This window comes from Pseudophryne corroboree, chromosome 1 (assembly GCF_028390025.1).
Source record: "Pseudophryne corroboree isolate aPseCor3 chromosome 1, aPseCor3.hap2, whole genome shotgun sequence".
NCBI classification, from domain to species: domain Eukaryota; kingdom Metazoa; phylum Chordata; class Amphibia; order Anura; family Myobatrachidae; genus Pseudophryne; species Pseudophryne corroboree.
The window spans coordinates 803,549,825-803,571,930 of record NC_086444.1 but is presented as its reverse complement, the minus strand read 5'-3'; the positions used below and the strand labels follow the sequence as shown (position 1 = coordinate 803,571,930).

Below are 22,106 nucleotides of genomic sequence, written 5' to 3'. Positions count from 1 at the left end.
GCGGTGATGCAGGGCAGTCTGGAGCGACTGCTGATGCTGACATCTGGTCCGGACTGAAGGACCTGACAACGATTACGGACATGTCGTCTACTGTCACTGCATATGATTCTCTCAACATTGAAAGAATGGTGGAGGATTATATGAGTGACCGCATCCAAGTAGGCACGTCACACAGTCCGTACTTATACTGGCAGGAAAAAGAGGCAATTTGGAGGCCCTTGCACAAACTGGCTTTATTCTACCTAAGTTGCCCTCCCACAAGTGTGTACTCCGAAAGAGTGTTTAGTGCCGCCGCTCACCTTGTCAGCAATCGGCGTACGAGGTTACATCCAGAAAATGTGGAGAAGATGATGTTCATTAAAATGAATTATAATCAATTCCTCCGCGGAGACATTGACCAGCAGCAATTGCCTCCACAAAGTATACAGGGAGCTGAGATGGTGGATTCCAGTGGGGACGAATTGATAATCTGTGAGGAGGGGGATGTACACGGTGATATATCGGAGGATGATGATGAGGTGGACATCTTGCCTCTGTAGAGCCAGTTTGTGCAAGGAGAGATTAATTGCTTCTTTTTTGGTGGGGGTCCAAACCAACCCGTCATATCAGTCACAGTCGTGTGGCAGACCCTGTCACTGAAATGATGGGTTGGTTAAAGTGTGCATGTCCTGTTTATACAACATAAGGGTGGGTGGGAGGGCCCAAGGACAATTCCATCTTGCACCTCTTTTTTCTTTAATTTTTCTTTGCGTCATGTGCTGTTTGGGGAGGGTTTTTTGGAAGGGACATCCTGCGTGACACTGCAGTGACACTCCTAGATGGGCCCGGTGTTTGTGTCGGCCACTAGGGTCGCTTATCTTACTCACACAGCTACCTCATTGCGCCTCTTTTTTTCTTTGCGTCATGTGCTGTTTGGGGAGGGTTTTTTGGAAGGGACATCCTGCGTGACACTGCAGTGACACTCCTAGATGGGCCCGGTGTTTGTGTCGGCCACTAGGGTCGCTTATCTTACTCACACAGCTACCTCATTGCGCCTCTTTTTTTCTTTGCGTCATGTGCTGTTTGGGGAGGGTTTTTTGGAAGGGACATCCTGCGTGACACTGCAGTGACACTCCTAGATGGGCCCGGTGTTTGTGTCGGCCACTAGGGTCGCTTATCTTACTCACACAACTACCTCATTGCGCCTCTTTTTTTCTTTGCGTCATGTGCTGTTTGGGGAGGGTTTTTTGGAAGGGACATCCTGCGTGACACTGCAGTGACACTCCTAGATGGGCCCGGTGTTTGTGTCGGCCACTAGGGTCGCTTATCTTACTCACACAGCTACCTCATTGTACCTCTTTTTTTCTTTGCGTCATGTGCTGTTTGGGGAGGGTTTTTTGGAAGGGACATCCTGCGTGACACTGCAGTGCCACTCCTAGATGGGCCCGGTGTTTGTGTCGGCCACTAGGGTCGCTTATCTTACTCACACAGCTACCTCATTGCGCCTCTTTTTTTCTTTGCGTCATGTGCTGTTTGGGGAGGGTTTTTTGGAAGGGACATCCTGCGTGACACTGCAGTGCCACTCCTAGATGGGCCCGGTGTTTGTGTCGGCCACTAGGGTCGCTTATCTTACTCACACAGCTACCTCATTGCGCCTCTTTTTTTCTTTGCGTCATGTGCTGTTTGGGGAGGGTTTTTTGGAAGGGACATCCTGCGTGACACTGCAGTGACACTCCTAGATGGGCCCGGTGTTTGTGTCGGCCACTAGGGTCGCTTATCTTACTCACACAGCTACCTCATTGCGCCTCTTTTTTTCTTTGCGTCATGTGCTGTTTGGGGAGGGTTTTTTGGAAGGGACATCCTGCGTGACACTGCAGTGACACTCCTAGATGGGCCCGGTGTTTGTGTCGGCCACTAGGGTCGCTTATCTTACTCACACAGCTACCTCATTGCGCCTCTTTTTTTCTTTGCGTCATGTGCTGTTTGGGGAGGGTTTTTTGGAAGGGACATCCTGCGTGACACTGCAGTGCCACTCCTAGATGGGCCAGGTGTTTGTGTCGGCCACTAGGGTCGCTTAGCTTAGTCATCCAGCGACCTCGGTGCAAATTTTAGGACTAAAAATAATATTGTGAGGTGTGAGGTATTCAGAATAGACTGAAAATGAGTGGAAATGATGGTTTTTGAGGTTAATAATACTTTGGGATCAAAATGACCCCCAAATTCTATGATTTAAGCTGTTTTTTAGGTTTTTTTGGAAAAAAACACCCGAATCCAAAACACACCCGAATCCGACAAAAAAAATTTGGTTAGGTTTTGCCAAAACGCGGTCGAACCCAAAACACGGCCGCGGAACCGAACCCAAAACCAAAACACAAAACCCGAAAAATTTCCGGTGCTCATCTCTAATTTTAACATTAGTCCTAAAAGTAGATACAGAGAACCAAATCAAACAAATGAGACAAAACAATTAAAAATGATCCAATATCAGTGCCAAAAGTATGTGAACTTATGCTTTCAGTATGTGGTATGACCCCCTTGTGCAGCAATAACTGCATGTAAACATTTCTGATAATTGTTGATTAGTCCTGTACATCGGCTTGGAGGAATTTTACCACCATTCCTCCATACAAAATAGTTTCAGTTCTGTTATGTTGGTGAACTACTCGCTTCAGGTCCGTCCACAACATTTCAGTTGGATTAAGGTCAGGACTTTTGACTTAGCTATTCCAAAACATTTAATTTATTCTTCTTTAACCATTCTTTGGTCAAATGACTTGAGTGCTTTGGGTCGTTGTCTTGCTTTATGACACATGTTCTCTTGAGATTGCAGCTCATAGACAGATGGCCTGACATTTTCCTTTAGAGTATTCTGGTATAATCAGAATTTACTGTTCCATTAATGACGGCAAGTTGTCCTTGGCCAGATGTAGCAAAACAGGCCCAAACTATGATGCACCACCGTATTATTCACAGATGGTATGAGGTTTTTATGCTGGAATGCAGTGTTCTCCTTTCTCCAAACATAGCGCTTCTCATTTTAGCTACAAAGCTCTATTTTGGACTCATCTGTCCACAAAACATTGTTCCAATAGTGAACTATTAGATGCCTTGCTCATGGCGTGATCTTTGTTGGTCAACCACTTTATTGGTCGAGAGTAATAATGGTCTGGAGTTTCCTCCATGTTTATACAATCTGTCTGACTGTTGATTGGTGGAGTCCAAACTCTTTACATAGGGTTTTGTAACCTTTTCCAGCCTGATGAGCATCAACAACTCTTTTTATGAGGTCCTCAGAAATCTACTTTGTTCGTGGTATGATACACTTCCACACACGTGTTGTAACTTTGATAGATCCCTGTTCTTTTAAAGAGACAGTTTGTCCACTCACACCTGATTGTCATCCCATAGATTGAAAATACAGTACCTGACTCTACTTTCACCTTCAAAATATCTGCTAAGCCTAAAAGTTCACATAAAGGCCCCCATTTATGAAGCAGCAGTTAGTGAAGTGGTAAATACCGTTTTCACTCGCCGTGCTATAGTGGCATCGCGCTCTTCTATTTAAGAAGAGCATATGCCACGGCGAGCGAAAGCGGTATTTGCTGCGTCAGCGCTGATGTTTAACTTACATCAGCGCTGACGAATGATCTGTGTCCCCGGACTGGCCTCCTAACGTGCATGCGCCGGTTTATGCTACTTCCCAGCACATGCGCGGTAGTGATTTCCGGACACGGTGGACATTTTTGTTTTTCTGTCATTATAGCAACCCGGCAGGCGTGATGCATGCTGGGATTGCTGCGGGAGGGGGGAGCCGGAGCGCAGGACGAGCGGTGTCCATAACGTCTTCCCGGAGCAGACAAAGCAATTTTAGGTAAGCGAGCGCTATTTCAGAAATGCCACTTGTTGTTAAATACAGTTTAGCATGCAGCAGTATAGGGAAAATGAAAGGCTAATAGCGCTGCTAGTTAGCAGCGCTATTAGCCTTGTTAAATAGAAATTGGTCCCATTTACCACTTAAAACGAGTTTCCAGCAAGGAAACTCATTGATAAATGGGCCCCAAAGTTTGCCACTCACAGATATGTGATATTGGATCATTTTCCTCAATAGAAAAATGAGCATGTCTAATTTTTTTGTCTCATTTGTTTGATTTAGTTATCTTTTTTTTTTAAATAATGTTTTTATTTGAAAACAGACGATTTAGTTCTCTTTATCCAGTTTTAGGACTTATGTAAAAATCTGAGGTAGTTTTAGGCCAAATTTCAGCAGAAATATAGACAATTCTGATTGGTTCAGAAACTTTTAAGCACCACTGTATACAGTATGTATATATAAGGCCCAGGCCAGTCCCATCCATAGATACCATCCCCAGAATTTTCCCAGGCTGGTTTTCCGTCCCAATCTGCCCTTGGCCAGCCTGCCTTAAGCTCTATTTCAAATCTTTAATATACAGTATATGGATGCTGTAGTATTTTTTGTGCAAATTTTCACCAGGATTCTCAAATTATGGAAGTGGAAACACTAAAAAGGAGATAAATATTCCCTTAGCCAGCTTTGTTTAAAATTATAAATAGGTTTCTTTAATCATAAGAACAAACAGAAAGGTAAAAATCACAAATATGAACTTTGGTATGTACAAACAGTATTCCTTCTCTTGCTGACCTTTGAGACAGCTCTCTTATTATTACTACTGTATATTATATTCTATGACTTTTCCCATGATCCACTTCACAAATAAACCACCTGTTGCATCTACCGCACTAGTGACACATTACTAGTAGCACTTGTAATACTCCTGAGTAACGCGCAGCGCACCGCTCCCTCTAGCGGCCAGGCCGCGCAACGCAGCTGCGAGTGGAGGGAGGCGGCCGGGAGGAAGTGGAGTGTTACAGTATACGCACGGAGAGACAGCTAGAAGCACTGGCAGCCGGGAAGAACGCGTGCTATGAGCATCGGGGAATAGCAAAAGCTCGGAGAAGCGGCCGCTGTGTGTTTGGAGGATGCCTGTGCTCGCAGAGCTGTGGAGGAGGCTCCCTCTGGCTGCTGGCTATCAGGTGAGAGCCCTAGGAGACTACAGGGAAGTCCCGTCATGTGCACACAGACAGACACTTCTGTTACTGTAACTTTCTGTGTGTGCCGTGCAGCAACTCTAGCACGTCCTCAGCGCCGAGTACTCCCCTGTCCTGCCTTATTCTTCTCTGCCCATTTTGTGTGAGGAATGTCTCCTTGTTCTTTCCTGTTTGTCCATTGCTGCCACAGCGAGTCCACTCTGTACTAGCCCTATAATCTGTTGTTGTTCCCTCCCTGCAGCCCTATTACTGTATGTTATATGACTCAGCCATCTAACAGCGGCAACAGCGGCTTTAGTCATGCTGTTCTATAGTGTGTTTTTGTTTTGTGGTTGTTTTTTTTTTTTTTTTTTACATATTTCTGATCACAATATTAAAAGTTCATCATTGGAACAGGAAACGGAAACATTAACAACATAAGGATACTTTATGCAACAAGTATGTACCATTGTATGTTGGTGTTGTAGAACTTAGTAACCTAAAATAGGTTTATACGTGGTGATGTTCTATTTGTATAATGAAGGTAATTTAGGCATGACCCAAGAAATCTATGTGGCCCGTACATCTGCGGGGCAATTCTGTAATGCTGATCCGATTCGCCAGTCAGCGCACTGCAGTGGTTGGCGGTTTCCCAGCAGATCAGCGAAATCCTGCATGTGAAAATATCCAATTCGACGATCCCAGTCATTTTTGAGTTGAAAATGGCGAATCTAGACTGTTCAATGTGCTGGATTTTGCCGATTGCCCGATATACTAATCCAGTTTTATTTTTATTCTGCATTTCTGTAGTGATTTTCAGACTGCTTTTAGCTCCATTTCCGTTTCGATAGTACAGTAATATTAATACAGGGAAAAAAAAATCCTATTGAATGCATATAATATTTTTATAAATGGTAAAAGGTGCATTTAATATGCTAGAGAGGTTATGGAGTCTTAAGACGTGTCAGTCAATCTGATTTTCATAAATAGGTTTGCAGCTTTTAGTCAACCTGCTGGCTTTTTATGAGATGATTTCAGTCTCTGCAGCTGTGAAAACTGAAGCGAGTCCTTTATTTCAATGAGAATCGGTGTCCTGCTGTAAATTACATTGAGAGATGCAACCTGATAATCTGGAAAACATTGCTCATTCAGTTGTACATGTTTGTCAACATCACATTACCAAGGTGTCTTAATAAAGTGTACAGTATGAATGTCATATATTGTACTGTATGTATATTAGGTTTACGTTATAACATATGGTTTTAATATATATAGTACATATTCAGTTTAATAGTAAACAGCGTAAAATGGATATTTTCCTTTTATATGTATAGCCCCCGGCACACATACCATCGGGCCGACGCGTGTGATGTCGCTATGTCGGACCAATATATCGCTAGTGAAAGTGCAAATTGTTTGCATTTCACTAACGAAGACGATCCCATCCACGGTCCCGCAGCTTGTATGCTTGATCATCTGATCTTACAGGTATGTGCTGCACATAAGATCAGGCCATCTGGCTAGCAGTGATTCACAGGTCGTACGATAGATCGTTAGATTGTTTGGTCAGGAAAACTACATATCGTAATCCTGGAGCTGCGGGGGAAATCGTAAGGGCGCTGGTCGTCCTAATGTATGGCCACTTTAAGACTTTGTACACGGAACAGTGATATAGTACTTGCTGAAGTGCAGTGTCAGACTTGTGCTGCAGCTTACTGCTCTATGGAGGAAATATATCAAACCTACTAAAGAGGACTGTTGCAGAAGTTGCCCATACCAGCCAATTGGATTCTAGCTATCATTTTTATAGAGTGTACTAGATCAGAGGTGCACAACCTTTTCTAGTCCAAGGGCTGCATTGGAGGTCGCAGTCATTGAAGGGGCCGCTAAAACGTACAATACATACAACTTACTACTGGAGAAGACCTTGCAGCAAAGCAGGATGTGCCTACTCGCCTATGTAACAACTCCAACACAAACCCTTAGCAACACCTCTTCCTGCACTACCACAGTACTCTCTCCATTTGCTTACTACTACTGTAATTGAACTATTGGTGTCATCAAACAGATGTAATCATGAGGCTCTTAGAGAATAATTGTGCTCCCTCTGACAATAGATTTTGGAAGTTTTTATTTTTGATTTGCTTCAGACGTGTAACTTCAAGCTATTTGCATTAAAGTCAACATTATACAGAAGCCTTATAGGTCCTACACACTGGGCGATATTACTGAAAGATATGAACAATCTCGTTCATTAATGAACGAGATACCATTCATATCTTTCAGTGTGGAGGCACCAACGATGAACGATGCGCGGCCCCGCGCTCGTTCATCGCTGGTCCCCCGTCGGCTGTGCATGTAGGCCAATATGGACGATCTCATCCATATTTGCCTGCACTGCTATGGAGCCGGATTACGGTGGGAGTGAAGAAACTTCACTTCCCCCGTCACTGCCCCCCCGCTGCCGGGTCGGCCGTATCCGCTGTCGAGCAGCTCGGCGGTGGAACGCATAGTGTGTAGAGCCCTTTAGTTTCTGCATAATTGTATGTAGTCCTGTTATGTACTAATAGTGTAATGCAGGAGCTATAACAAACACTTCATACAACAGGCTAAGGGGGAATTCAATTAGCCACGGTAATATACTGTGGCTATTTGATCCCCCGGGGTTATTCAATTAGCTGCAAAGTGAGCTCGCAACAGCTCTTTTTGGGACATGAACAGATGCAAAAAAAACAAAATCCATGATAACTAGGGACATAACAAGTGCTGTTACCATGAATCTGGGAACTTTTCACAGATGCTGTGTGTTAATATCCATTAACATGTTAAGTTAACAGGTGTTAAAAAGGGGTTCGGGTGAAAAAAGGGACTTGAATTGAATAGCCTCAGGAGATAAGCCAGAGGCTGAATTCGGCCCTGTTTAGTACTGCAGACCCTATTATTATCTATGGGGACTATGATCTCCCCCTATGTACCAAACTCCAAAAGCCTAGCTTACCTGAGCTCTGTTACATATGATATCCCAGCAGATGGGATTCCGGCTGTCACTATATCGACAGCAGCCTCCCATCTGCTGGAATCCCGGCAGCAAGGTTCTATTCCCACTCTGTTGATGGTATGGACCCACCAACTGAGCTGGAATACTGGCCGGGTGTCAGGGTTCCGGCTGTCGGTATTTTGGCGTCGGTCTCCTGAACGCTGGGATCCTGACAGCCGGTATGTTGACTGCATCTCCTATAGAGACATTCCTGCTGCCCCATCCAGGTTAAGGAAAGTGACACTGCGCTCATGCACAGTGTCAGATTCTCAGGAGGATTCTTTCAAAAATGAGAGAGCCTCCAATATGGCCGGGACTTACATTTGCACATTGTCCCAGTGGCTTACATTCTGTACGTAGTGGGAATACATTAGTAAACCATGAAATAGTCCATAAAGACTGGTGATATTAATAATGGCACAGCCGCATTTATTAATACATAAGCTGCTCAGTTTGGCTCTGACTATGGGGTCAATTCTATTCAGCGATAGTTGAATAGCGCCGGGAGCTAGCTCGCCGGCTTAACAGGTTGAATTGTTGGAAGAACGGGCATTCTCCGACTTAACTCCCCGCCGCGAGGCTGATTCCCGACAGCCTCGCGCCGGCCGCGCGGCAGCACTTTTGTCAGATTTCCTCTCTCATCCCCTGGGGGTGAGAGAAGAATTCCCGACAATTGGTGTCTCTTGGTGCTGTATTGAATAGTGCCGGGAGCTAACTTCCGGCGCTATTCAACTGTCGCTGAATAGAATTGACCCCTATGAGAAAACAAATTATACAGAAATCTCTAAAATACAACAGAAAACAGCCATTAACTGTTGGCAGGCAACTAAATAATTCTTTATAATTGATTTACTTGTGTTCTCACGTGGCTGCCTGTCACAGGCATGTGTGTGCTGAGTCCCACCCCTCTCCCCAGTGATGGGTGCAGAAACAAATGGTAAAGAAACATCTTTCAGGGTTTTGCTCCCACCAGAGTGTTGTATATAATGAGTATAAGGGCTGCATGTGGCCCTCAGGCTGCTGGTTCTGCATTGACTGTACTAAATAAGATCTAGAAGCTAATTGGTTTCTATCAGCAACATTTAAAAAATGGCAGGAACTGATTGGCTGGTGTGTTATCACCTTCCACTTATCACTGCTTTATCGCTTCTCTAGGCTTAATGCATCTGCCCCAATGAGCCTTTTGCAGACTTATTTAATTTAGTGATTTTATCAATTACATATTCATCATTATTAACTATATAATACTTCTATATTGGTCCAGTGGTAATATTATGAGAGGAATGTGTAATTATACAGCTATTATAGAGTGTTATACCTCTTTTAGACCGCCGGGAGCCTGACAAGGGTGCTTCCCGGGTGCAACCCGCCTCAGGCCCCTCGCCGCTGCCGCTGTTCCTAACCAGGCATATGGCCGGGTTGGTGGAGTGGCGCTTAGAGATCACGCCGTCCACACAGAGTAAAAGGGTCGATTCGACCCGGCTTCCCGTTTACACAGCACAGCTAGCTGGGTTGAACACGTGTACAACTATGCTTGCTACCTGTGTTGGAATACCGGGTTGCTCGACCTGGATTATTCCAACTGGGCCCTTTTACACCGCACAGCAACATGGGTTATGCGCACTCATGTGCAATAACCCGTGTTCAAAGCTGGCGGTCTAAAAAGGATATTAGCTACAGTATGTGCTATGAGGTTATTTAATCTTCAGCACTCAGCATCACAAGGACTGCCTTTGCTTATGTCTCTATTGCACAATGCTCTTATCTCTGTCACTGAGAGCTATCATTTCATTGCTCATTCATGGCTGATAATCCTTTCACAACTCAGTGGCTTGAGGACAGGCCCTCTGCTTAATATCATTGTTGGCATTACTGTTATGGAGTTCCATAACATATGATGGGGGACACCCATTGTCTCCTGTGATTTATAGCATAAAACTAATATCATTGATTCCTCCTATACCAATCAAAATCTTGCTTTATGAGTGGGGGGTGGGGGGACATATTTGAACCCCTTCACCAGGGGGGAACATGTTTCCCGTTATGCACCTATAAGAGGTGCTGCAGGTGGCATATCTCTTAAGAACTTTGTCACGGGCAGATGTACAATATGACAATCTTCATACTCCACGGTCAGACTCTTAATACATGGAGCTACTTGCTTCTGCACAGGAAGCCTTGTAATTTTACCTTTTATGAAGCTAGGTGTAATTGACAGTATGAAACCTTTGCAGTTAAGCAGCTCTGTGTAGTAAGCAGCCACCCATCCAATCCCCTGCAGCCACATATTACATAGATCCGCTTAGCTGCAATGATTTAAACTGGCATTTACAACTAGCTTAATTTTTTAGAGTTGCCAAGCTTCCTGTGCTGTAGCAAATAGTTCTGTGTGTTGGGTGTCTGCAGTGTATGATGTTGTAAGTTTGAGGCCATTGACAATGCTGATAGATTTGTGTTTTAAATACAGGTAGATATAGCACCAAAGTGGAGAAAGGGTCCTTCTATGCATGTGGCACTTAAATATTCAAATTTTTCCAGCTTTGGAGGGTATAATGACACAAATTTTAATGAGGCCACACGTGAGCCTGGTGTGTAAGCAACCTGTGGCAGTCGCTATTTTACACTTTGCTTCCACTAACTTCAAAACCTGGCTACATTACTTGCTCTTCCTTTTGAGCTGTATTAGCTTCTTTTGTGTGTGTGTGTGTTTTCTAACTTGAGATCCCATTCTTCTAGAGTGTGTCCAAGTAACAAAATACGGGCACGATTCAATTCGATGACAGTTGAATAGCGCCGGGAATTAGCTCCCTGAGCTATTCAATACAGCGCCCTGTGAAACCCGACGACGGGATTTCTTCTCGCACCCCCTGAAGGGGTGCTAGCAGAAATCTGGTAAAAGTGCACATAAGTCGTAGAATGCTGGTTCTCCCGACAAAACACCCTGTTTAGTCTGGGAGAATGGGCATTCTCTGACTTACCACTGCGCTGTATTGAATAGCACCGGGATCTAATTCCCAGTGCCATTCAACAGCCTTCATATTAGGCAGGGACTTGTATTTAAATTTGTGAATCAATTTGACATTTAAAAAGTAAGCAGAAAATAGAACTTCTGAAGTGTTGTGGTCTTGTCATTAACAATGTATACCACATGAGAGAGATATTTTAATCTCTTTTGCATGTTTACACGTCCAACCATGACCCCCCCCCCCACACACACACACACACACACACACACACACACACCCTCAAAAACGGTTCCATGAGATGTTAGTAAATCTGGTTTGATGTGGATTCTAGCACCTTGCACCTGTCATGACCTATGCAGTTCCTCTTTCCTGTCTGGGATGTGTCTCCATGCTCTGGTGCTTGTAGCACCCCCTGGTCTGTATGTCAGTGCTGAGATGCAGACTAGAGTGTGCTAGAAGCATCAGAGCAGAGAGCAGCACCCCAAGCAGGAAAGAGGAGCTGCATGGGTTGTAACAGGTGCAGGGTGCTAGAATGAACACTACATAGGGCTGGTGCAACCATATATTTTCTTCAAACTACCTATGAGTTGCAGGTTCTTGTAAATAATAACCAGTTTAGCGATTTGAATGATTTTGATCAGAGAAGTACATTAAGGCCTGATTCAGAGGTGTACCAAAACGGTTGACCCACAACCAATGCCCTGTGGATTAAGCTGTAAATGCAGGGTCTCACCAAGCTAAGTGGAATAAATCCGTTTCCCACTGTGTCACTCTAACACAGGGGTAGATTTATTAAAATGTGTTTAAGGTTCTTTATTAGCAGGGTCCCGCTTAACCGCATTATCATGGTGAAGCGGGACCTCCTTTCCGGTGAATTTACTAACCGTAGCTTGTACGTTATGGGAGCGCGTTATCACACCCCTCTGGTGATACGCGTCCTCCCATAACGGGCGCCCGCTTCAGCTGCAGTCTCTTCTTCTGCGCATGCGCCATCCAGTAACTCCCAGCTTGCAGTTCGGGAGTTAGGCTGGCGCATGCGCGGAATGAATGTGTAGACGGCGGGAATGCTGGGATAAAAGGAGAGTAGCTGCTAAACCAGCTGCAGCGCCGGATCCAGCCGGCGAACAGGCAGGAAACACTAACATTCGGACACATCGAACGTTAATAAGTCAGGTATGTCATCGGTGCTCTATCTAAAAGATAGAGACGCCGAAACGGCTGTGGGAGGTTACCACTGCAGCAAAGAATACCGCATCGCCAGGTACATACATCAGGGGAAGCGCTATCTGCATCACATAAAGCGTGCAGATAGCGCATTACCCCTTAAAGAAGATTAATAAATCTACCCCACAGTAACAAGATGGCGTAGCGCATGCACAGAAAGTGACCATCTTGATTAGGGAATGAAGTCTCCCTAAATAAGCCAGTATGGAGACTATGCAGAAGCGCTGTCTGTATTCAACAAGCTGCAGCATGATCGTTGCCTCAGTTTTGTGGGAGCGCAGAGGCTAGTGTCTGTGTCTCCTGATGCAGGTATACTAGTCTGCAGCAGCAGAGATGGCCGATGCTGAGATTGATGGTCCTGATGGTGATCCAAATCTGCGTCCAAATTCGCAGCTGCAGTGGGAACTACGCCCATCTTGAATCAGGGCCTAACTTGTTGTATCATTTTAAATGAACAATAGTGTCTCACTTTCACTGTGCGACACTCGCTTCTAGAAAAACCGGCACACATACTATACACAAGTTTATGGTTAGACAATATGGGTAATTAATCCTGTAGTTGTATTTTTAAGACTTTACTGCCACTGCTAATTTAAATTGATTCACAAAGAACATTTAGAGCAGCCCATTGATCTCCATGATTAAAATGTGACAGCAGCTGTTCACTATAGGTCTTTTCAGTAAAGCTTATTGTCACCTTTCCAGCTGCTTTTTTTTGCTGACAGAACTGCATTCCATTATTGAATTTGATGGCGTGGGTATTTGGCAGACTTCTAGGTTTGTTCTGTTGCCTCCTCTCATCCTACGTTTCTCCCTACTACTCCTTAACTCATCCACTTACATATCCTACCTTTCTCCCATGAAACTTCATATATAACTAAATACAATGTTTTTTTTTCTTTCTTTTTTTTTTTTTTTAAATTGTATTAATTTCCTGCACTGGTTTCTTCTAATTTTCCTTCCTCCTTCCTTCCCCCTTTGAGAACTTTGAAAATGGGGTGATTGCTGGGACATGTAATGGCTCCTTAAGCTTCTGCCAAACATCTTAACAATGTAACGTTACATTAACAATGCTGTCTAAAGTGATGTCAGCGTGATCAGGGGCAGATTGGGATGGAAAACCACCCCGGGAAATATATGGAAGCAGCCCTAATGGGGGTGGGGTTTGTTGAGGGGGGCGGGATCCCTCCTTGCAGGGCTTGATTGTACACAATTGTGGTCTTCCTTGCATCTGTTGCTGCAGTTTTGTCTGAGACCAGGGGCGTATTGGGAACTAAAAGTGGCCTTATAAAATTTTGTAGAAGTAGCCCTGCCATGGCAGAATTACTGGATGGCAGAGTTGCTGCACTGCAGAGATGGAATAACAGAATGAATAGGGACAATGCAGTGTACTGAGTGCGGTGGGCTGTCTGTCGTGGGGGTGGGGCCAAATGACAACATACAAAACAGGCCCCACAGACACATCGACCTACCAGGAATCTTCCTGGTGAGCTCTGTGGCCAATCTGCCCCTGAGCGTGAGACTCTTTGTGGGAAAAAAAACATTTGCAGAAGGCAATAGTGGGCTGGAGCACATTCTGCAGGATCCTGATGTCTTGTGCAAGACAAAACAGAAAGACAACTGTAGATTGTCTGCAAATTACAACCTGTGGTGCAAGGTGACCTAATAATAATAATAATAATAATAATTCAGTTTGAGTACAAAAGTCGGGATTTTATTGCCTGGTTGTAGTGTATAAATGCTCAATTGGATTATAGTGATATTACTAACTAATTGCTTTCATTAATTAGCATTGCACGTCTTTGGTCTTTTAATACAGCATTTCACAAACTCTACCATTACAGACCAGGTTTTAAGGCTATCCATGCTTAAGCACAGGTGACTTTATTAGTACCTCATTCAGTTTGATTTGACTATCTAGACTCAAGCATGGGTAGCCCTAAAACTTGTACTGCAATTGTGGAGTTTAGGAAAGTCTTTTCTAATCAGTCATCCACCCTATTTAAATGTAGAAAAGCAGTCTACTCTGCTGTTTGGCATCATCGTGTGCACCACACTGAACATGGACCAGAGAAAACAAAGAAGAGAGTTGTCTGAGGAGATCAGAAAGAAAATTATAGTCAAGCATGTTAAAGGCTATAAGGCTATGTCCGAGCAATTTTACATTTCTGTGACTGTAGTTGCAAATATTATAAAGAAGTATAAAGTCTATTGGACTTTAGCCAAACTGTTGTAAACAGAAGTATAGCGAGAATGATAAAAAAGGAGCCAATGTAAACTTCCAAAGAAATACAAATGGAAACCCAGAGTCAATGGGGGTAATTCCAAGTTGATCGCAACAGGATTTTTTTTTAGCAATTTGGCAAAACCATGTGCACTGCAGGGGAGGCAGATATAACATGTGCAGAAAGAGTTAGATTTGGGTGGGTTATTTTGTTTCTGTGCAGGGTAAATACTGGCTGCTTTATTTTTACACTGCAAATTAGATTGCAGATTGAACACACCACACCCAAATCTAACTCTCTCTGCACATGTTATATCTGCCCCCCCTGCAGTGCACATGGTTTTGCCCAATTGCTAACAAAAATCCTGCTACGATCAACTTGGAATTACCCCCAATGTCGGTGTCTGATTGCACCATCTAACACTTGGAGTGACCATGAGTTCCATGAAAGAATACCCAGGATGATTCCAGTTTTAAGATAAAAAATCCGACTGGAGTTTACTAAAAATGCATAGTGATAATACTTCTGGGCGAATGTCCTTTAGACAGAGGAGTCAAAACTGGAGCTTTTTGCAAATCACATTAATAATAATTTTTATTTCTCTGACGTCCTAGTGGATGCTGGGGACTCCGTAAGGACCATGGGGAATAGACGGCTCCGCAGGAGACTGGGCACATCTAAAGAAAGATTTAGGACTATCTGGTGTGCACTGGCTCCTCCCCCTATGACCCTCCTCCAAGCCTCAGTTAGATTTCTGTGCCCGGCTGAGCTGGATGCACACTAGGGGCTCTCCTGAGCTCCTAGAAGAAAGTATAGTTTAGGTTTTTTATTTTCAGTGAGACCTGCTGGCAACATGCTCACTGCAACGAGGGACTAAGGGGAGAAGAAGCGAACCTACCTAAGTGGTGGTAGCTTGGGCTTCTTAGGCTACTGGACACCCTTAGCTCCAGAGGGATCAAACACAGGACCCGACCTCGTCGTCCGTTCCCGGAGCCGAGCCGCCGTCCCCCTTACAGAGCCAGAAACAAGAAGGTGGTCCGGAAAATCGGCGGCTGAAGACTTCTGTCTTCTCCAAGGTAGCGCACAGCACTGCAGCTGTGCGCCATTGCTCCTCATGCACACCACACACTGCGGTCACTGATGGGTGCAGGGCGCTGGGGGGGGGGCGCCCTGAGCAGCAATAATGACACCTTGGCTGGCAAAACTAACACCATATATAGCCCCAGAGGCTATATAGGTGTATATTAACCCCTGCCAGAAACGATAAAATAGCGTGAGAAAGCCCGCCGAAAAAGGAGCGGAGCCAACTCCCTCAGCACACTGGCGCCATTATTCCCTCACAGCTTCGCTGGAAGGAAGCTCCCTGGCTCTCCCCTGCAGTCCTGCACTACAGAAAGGGTAAAAAAGAGAGGGGGGCACAATTTAGGCGCAGTATATATAATATTATAGGCAGCTATAGGGGAAAACACTCTGTATAGTGATATCCCTGTGTTATATAGCGCCCTGGTGTGTGCTGGCATACTCTCCCTCTGTCTCCCCAAAGGGCTTTGTGGGGTCCTGTCCTCTGTAAGAGCATTCCCTGTGTGTCTGCTGTGTGTCGGTACTGCTGTGTCGACATGTATGATGAGGATAATGATGTGGAGGCGGAGCAAATGCCTGTGAATGTGATGTCACCCCCTGCGGGGTCGACACCAGTGTGGATGGACTTATGGAAGGAATTACGTGACAGTGTCAGCTCCTTACATAAAAGGTTTGACGACATAGGACAGCCGGCTACTCAGCTTGTGCCTGTCCAAGCGTCTCAAATGTCATCAGGGGCTATAAAACGCCCGCTACCTCAGATGACAGATACAGATGTCGACACGGATACCGACTCCAGTGTCGACGATGATGAGACGAGTGTACCCTCCAATAGATCCACCCGTTATATGATTGAGGCTATGAAAAATGTATTACACATTTCTGATGATACCCCAGGTACCACATAAAAAAGGGTATTATGTTTGGTGAGAAAAAACTACCAGTAGTTTTTCCTGCATCTGACGAATTAAATGAGGTGTGTGAGGAAGCGTGGACTTCCCCAGATAAGAAATTGATCATTTCTAAACGGTTAATGGCTGCGTACCCTTTCCCGCCAGAGGATAGGTCACGCTGGGAAACACCCCCTAGGGTAGATAAAGCACTGACACGCTTATCAAAGAAGGTGGCACTACCGTCTCCGGATACGGCCGCCCTAAAAGAACCTGCTGATAGAAAGCTGGAAAGTACCCTAAAAGCTATATACACACACACTGGCATTATATTGAGACCCGCTATTGCATCAGCTTGGATGTGCAGTGCTGCTGCTGCGTGGTCAGACTCCCTGTCGGAAAACATTGATACCATGGATAGGGACAATATTTTGCTAACGATTGACCAAATAAGCGCTATGTCCATTGCCGCCAGACGGGGGTTATGGACTAGGCAATGGTCAGGTGATGCCGACTCCAAGCGGCACATGGAAGTTTTACCCTATAAAGGGGTGGAACTTTTTGGGGAAGGTCTTTCAGACCTCGTTTCCACAGCTACTGCTGGGAAATCGACTTTTTTGCCACAGGCTACCCCACAGCAAAAGAAAGCACCGTATTATCAGGTACAGTCCTTTCGGCCCCAGAAAAATAAGCGGGCTAGAGGCTCATCCTTTCTGCCGAGGGGCAGAGGAAGGGGGAAAAAGCTGCAGCACACAGCTAGTTCCCAGGAGCAGAAGTCCTCCCCTGCGTCCGGTAAGTCCACAGCATGACGCTGGGGCTGCTCAGGCGGAATCGGGAACGGTGGGGGCACGTCTCAGGTTTTTCAGCACACAGTGGGCTCTCTCACAAGTGGATCCCTGGGTCCTTCAAGTAGTATCTCAGGGGTACAGGCTGGAATTCGAGACGTCTCCACCCCGCCGTTTCCTAAAATCTGCCTTGCCGGCAACTCCCTCTGCCAGGGAGGCAGTGTTGGTGGCTATTCAAAAACTGTATTCACAGAAAGTGATCGTCAAGGTACCCCTCCTTCAGCAAGGAAAGGGTTACTACTCCACAATGTTTGTGGTACCGAAACCGGACGGTTCGGTGAGACCCATCTTAAATTTAAAAGCCTTGAACACTTATATCAAAAGGTTCAAGTTCAAGATGGAATCGCTCAGGGCGGTTATTGCGAGCCTGGAGGAGGGGGATTACATGGTATCCCTGGACATCAAGGATGCGTACCTGCATGTCCCCATTTACCCTCCGCACCAGGAGTACCTCAGATTTGTGGTACAGGACTGTCACTATCGGTTCCAGACGCTGCCGTTTGGGTTATCCACGGCACCGAGGGTCTTTACCAAGGTAATGGCCGAAATGATGATACTCCTTCGCAAGAAGGGAGTTTTAATTATCCCGTACTTGGACGATCTCCTGATAAAGGCGAGGTCCAAAGAACAGTTGATAGTGGGGGTGGCACTTTCTCAGGAAGTGCTACAACAGCACGGCTGGATTCTAAACATTCCAAAGTCACAGCTGGTCCCGACGACACGTCTTCTGTTCCTGGGAATGATTCTGGACACAGACCAGAAAAGAGTGTTTCTTCCACTGGAAAAAGCCGAGGAATTGTCATCTCTGGTCAGAGACATCCTAAAACCAGGAAAAGTGTCGGTACATCAATGCACAAGAGTCCTGGGAAAAATGGTAGCTTCGTACGAAGCAATTCCATTCGGAAGGTTCCACGCAAGGACGTTCCAGTGGGACCTGTTGGACAAATGGTCTGGGTCCCATCTCCAGATGCAACAGCGGATAACCCTATCGGCCAGAACCAGGGTGTCGCTGCTGTGGTGGCTGCAGAGGGCTCATCTACTAGAGGGCTGCAGATTCGGAATACAGGACTGGGTCCTGGTGACCACGGATGCCAGCCTTTGGGGCTGGGGGGCAGTCACAAAGGGAAGAAATTTCCAAGGATTGTGGTCAAATCAGGAGATTTCTCTTCACAGAAATATCCTGGAGCTAAGGGCCGTTTACAATGCCCTAAACCAGGCAAGAACCCTGCTTCAAAACCAGCTGGTACTGATCCAGTCAGACAACATCACGGCGGTCGCCCATGTAAACAGACAGGGCGGCACGAGAAGCAGGATGGCGATGGCAGAAGCCACAAGGATTCTCAGATGGGCAGAGAATCATGTGTTAGCACTGACGGCAGTGTTCATTCCGGGAGTGGACAACTGGGAAGCAGACTTCCTCAGCAGGCACGACCTCCACCCGGGAGAATGGGGACTTCATCCAGAAGTCTTCCAAATGCTGGCCAACCGGTGGGAAAAACCACAGGTAGACATGATGGCGTCCCGCCTCAACAAGAAGTTGAAAAGATATTGCGCCCGGTCAAGAGACCCTCAGGCGATAGCGGTGGACGCTCTAGTGACACCATGGGTGTACCAGTCGGTTTATGTGTTTCCTCCTCTACCTCTCATACCCAAGGTACTGAGAATAATAAGAAGGCGAGGAGTGAAAACCATACTCGTGGTTCCGGATTGGCCAAGAAGAGCTTGGTACCCGGAACTTCAAGAGATGCTTACAGAGGACCCTTGGCCTCTGCCGCTCAGACAAGACCTGCTGCAGCAGGGACCCTGTCTGTTCCAAGACTTACCGCGGCTGCGTTTGACGGCATGGCGGTTGAACACCGGATCCTGAAGGAAAAGGGTATTCCGGAGGAAGTCATCCCTACCCTGATCAAAGCCAGGAAGGATGTCACCGCAAGACATTATCACCGCATTTGGCGAAAATATGTTGCTTGGTGTGAGGCCATGAAGGCCCCGACGGAGGAATTTCAACTGGGTCGATTCCTGCACTTCCTGCAAGCAGGGGTGACGTTGGGCCTCAAATTGGGGTCCATAAAGGTCCAGATTTCGGCTCTGTCGATTTTCTTCCAAAAAGAACTGGCTTCACTGCCCGAAGTTCAGACTTTTGTCAAAGGAGTACTGCATATTAAGCCTCCTTTTGTGCCCCCAGTGGCACCTTGGGATCTCAATGTGGTTTTGGCATTCCTGAAATCACATTGGTTCGAACCACTTAAGACTGTGGATTTAAAATATCTCACGTGGAAAGTGGTCATGCTGTTGGCGTCGGCCAGGCGGGTTTCAGAATAGGCGGCTTTGTCTTGTAAAAGCCCTTATCTGATTTTCCATATGGATAGGGCAGAATTGAGGACTCGTCCTCAGTTTCTCCCAAAGGTGGTTTCAGCTTTTCACTTGAACCAACCTATTGTGGTGCCTGCGGCTACTAGGGACTTGGAGGATTCCAAGTTGCTGGACGTAGTCAGGGCCCTAAAAATTTATATTTCCAGGACGGCTGCAGTCAGAAAGACTGACTCGCTGTTTATCCTGTATACACCCACCAAGCTGGGTGCTCCTGCTTCTAAGCAGTCTATTGCGCGCTGGATTTGTAGCACTATTCAGCTGGCGCATTCTGCGGTAGGCTTACCGCAGCCTAAATCTGTAAAAGCCCATTCCACACGGAAGGTGGGCTCATCTTGGGCGGCTGCCCGAGGGGTCTCGGCTTTACAACTTTGCCGAGCAGCTACTTGGTCGGGGGCAAACACGTTTGCAAAATTCTACAAATTTGATACCCTGGCTGAGGAGGACCTTGAGTTCTCTCATTCGGTGCTGCAGAGTCATCCGCACTCTCCCGCCCGTTTGGGAGCTTTGGTATAATCCCCATGGTCCTTACGGAGTCCCCAGCATCCACTAGGACGTCAGAGAAAATAAGAATTTACTCACCGGTAATTCTATTTCTCGTAGTCCGTAGTGGATGCTGGGCGCCCATCCCAAGTGCGGATTGTCTGCAATACCTGTACATAGTTATTGTTACAAAAATCAGGTTTTGTTGTGAGCCATCTCTTCAGAGGCTCCATTTGTTATCATACTGTTAACCGGGGTTCCTATCACGTGTTATACGGTGTGATTGGTGTGGCTGGTATGAGTCTTACCCGGGATTCAAAAATTCTTCCTTATTGTGTCAGCTCTTCTGGGCACAGTTCCTAACTGAGGCTTGGAGGAGGGTCATAGGGGGAGGAGCCAGTGCACACCAGATAGTCCTAAATCTTTCTTTAGATGTGCTCAGTCTCCTGCAGAGCCGACTATTCCCCATGGTCCTTACGGAGTCCCCAGCATCCACTACGGACTACGAGAAATAGAATTACCGGTGAGTAAATTCTTATTTTATATAGCGCTCTTTCTCCAATAGGACTCAAGGCGCTTAACAGATACATAGCATAATATAGTACAGAAAATAATGAAGTACATTTTCATAAAATACAGAAGCATGAAGATACTAAAAGGGACATTATGGAAATGCTTGAGTAAACAGAAAAGTCTTGAGTCTACTTTTGAAGGATTCTATAGTTGGGGCCTCTCGCACTGTGCGGGGAAGTGAGTTCCATAGAGCCGGAGCCGCATGACTAAAAGCTCGACCCCCAGATGAATTACGGTAGATTCTAGGTACTGCTAAAAGTCCTTCATCTACAGATCGCAGTAATCGAGTGGGGCAGTATGGGGTTAGAAGCTGTTTCAGGTACCTTGGGCCTTGGTCATGTAATGCTTTGAAACTCAGTAAGCCAATCTTGAAGATGATTCGCCATCGTACAGGCAGCCAGTGAAGGGAGTAGAGGATGGGTGTTATGTGGCTAGAACGGGGCTGGTTGGTTAATAGCCTGGCAGCTGTGTTTTGCACCAGCTGTAAGCGCTGCAATTCTTTTGCTGGTAGACCAAGGTAGAGGGCATTACAGTAGTCTAAACGAGATGATACAAATGCATGTATGACTTTTGGCATATCATCTGAGGGAATTAAGTGCTTGATTCTGGCTATGTTCCTCAGGTGAAAGAATGAGGATTTGATAGTGGCTGATATCTGATGTTTAAGTGTCAAGCCACCATCCAGGACAACGCCAAGATTCCGCACACGATCACTGGTCTGTAATTCTGAATCCCCGAGTGTAAGTCCAGTTGGTTGGCTATGCTGCAGTCTTGTCCTTTGATGTTGCGATCGTATCATAAGGACCTCTGTTTTATTCGGGTTCAGTCGCAGCCAACTGGCGCTCATCCACTCCAGTAGTTCAGCTAGACAGCCATTTAGGGTTGCTATTGGGTTATCAGTGCCCGGAGCAAAGGACAAGTACAGTTGTGTATCATCTGCATAGCAGTGGTAGACCAGGCCATGGCGCCTGATTATTTCACCCAATGGGAGCATGTATACTGCAAAAAGCATGGGGATAGTATAGAACCTTTTAGGACACCACATGGCAATGGCACTGGTGGTGATGAGTATAATCCAGATGATACTCTTTGTAACCTGCCTGTGAGAAATGATTTGAACCAGCTTAGAACTGTGCCATCCAGACCACAGAAATGTATCAGTCGCTCAATCAGAAGCCCATGGTCCACGGTATCAAATGCTGCCGAGAGATCCAGAAGGATTAATATTGAACAGTCACCTCTGTCTTTTGCCATCAGAAGATCATTTAACACACACACCAGGGCTGTCTTCTCCTGAATCCTGATTGAAATGGATCATAAATATCATGGGTTGTCAGGTGGGTTTCCAGTTGATATGCAACGACTTTCTCAATAACCTTTCCTAGGAA

The 22,106-nt window shown here is 45.8% G+C and overlaps 1 protein-coding gene across 1 annotated transcript in view; it reads left to right on the top strand.

Annotated features, from left to right (window-relative positions):
* Positions 1-4,777: 4,777 nt before the first annotated feature.
* MCUB (mitochondrial calcium uniporter dominant negative subunit beta) overlaps positions 4,778-22,106 on the top strand; it is a 241,811-nt gene continuing 224,482 nt past the window's right edge. Inside the window, exon 1 of the mRNA XM_063918979.1 lies at positions 4,778-5,031. Coding sequence (XP_063775049.1) covers positions 4,978-5,031 — 54 coding nt within the window. The 5' untranslated portion in view covers positions 4,778-4,977. The remainder of the gene's footprint in view (positions 5,032-22,106) is intronic.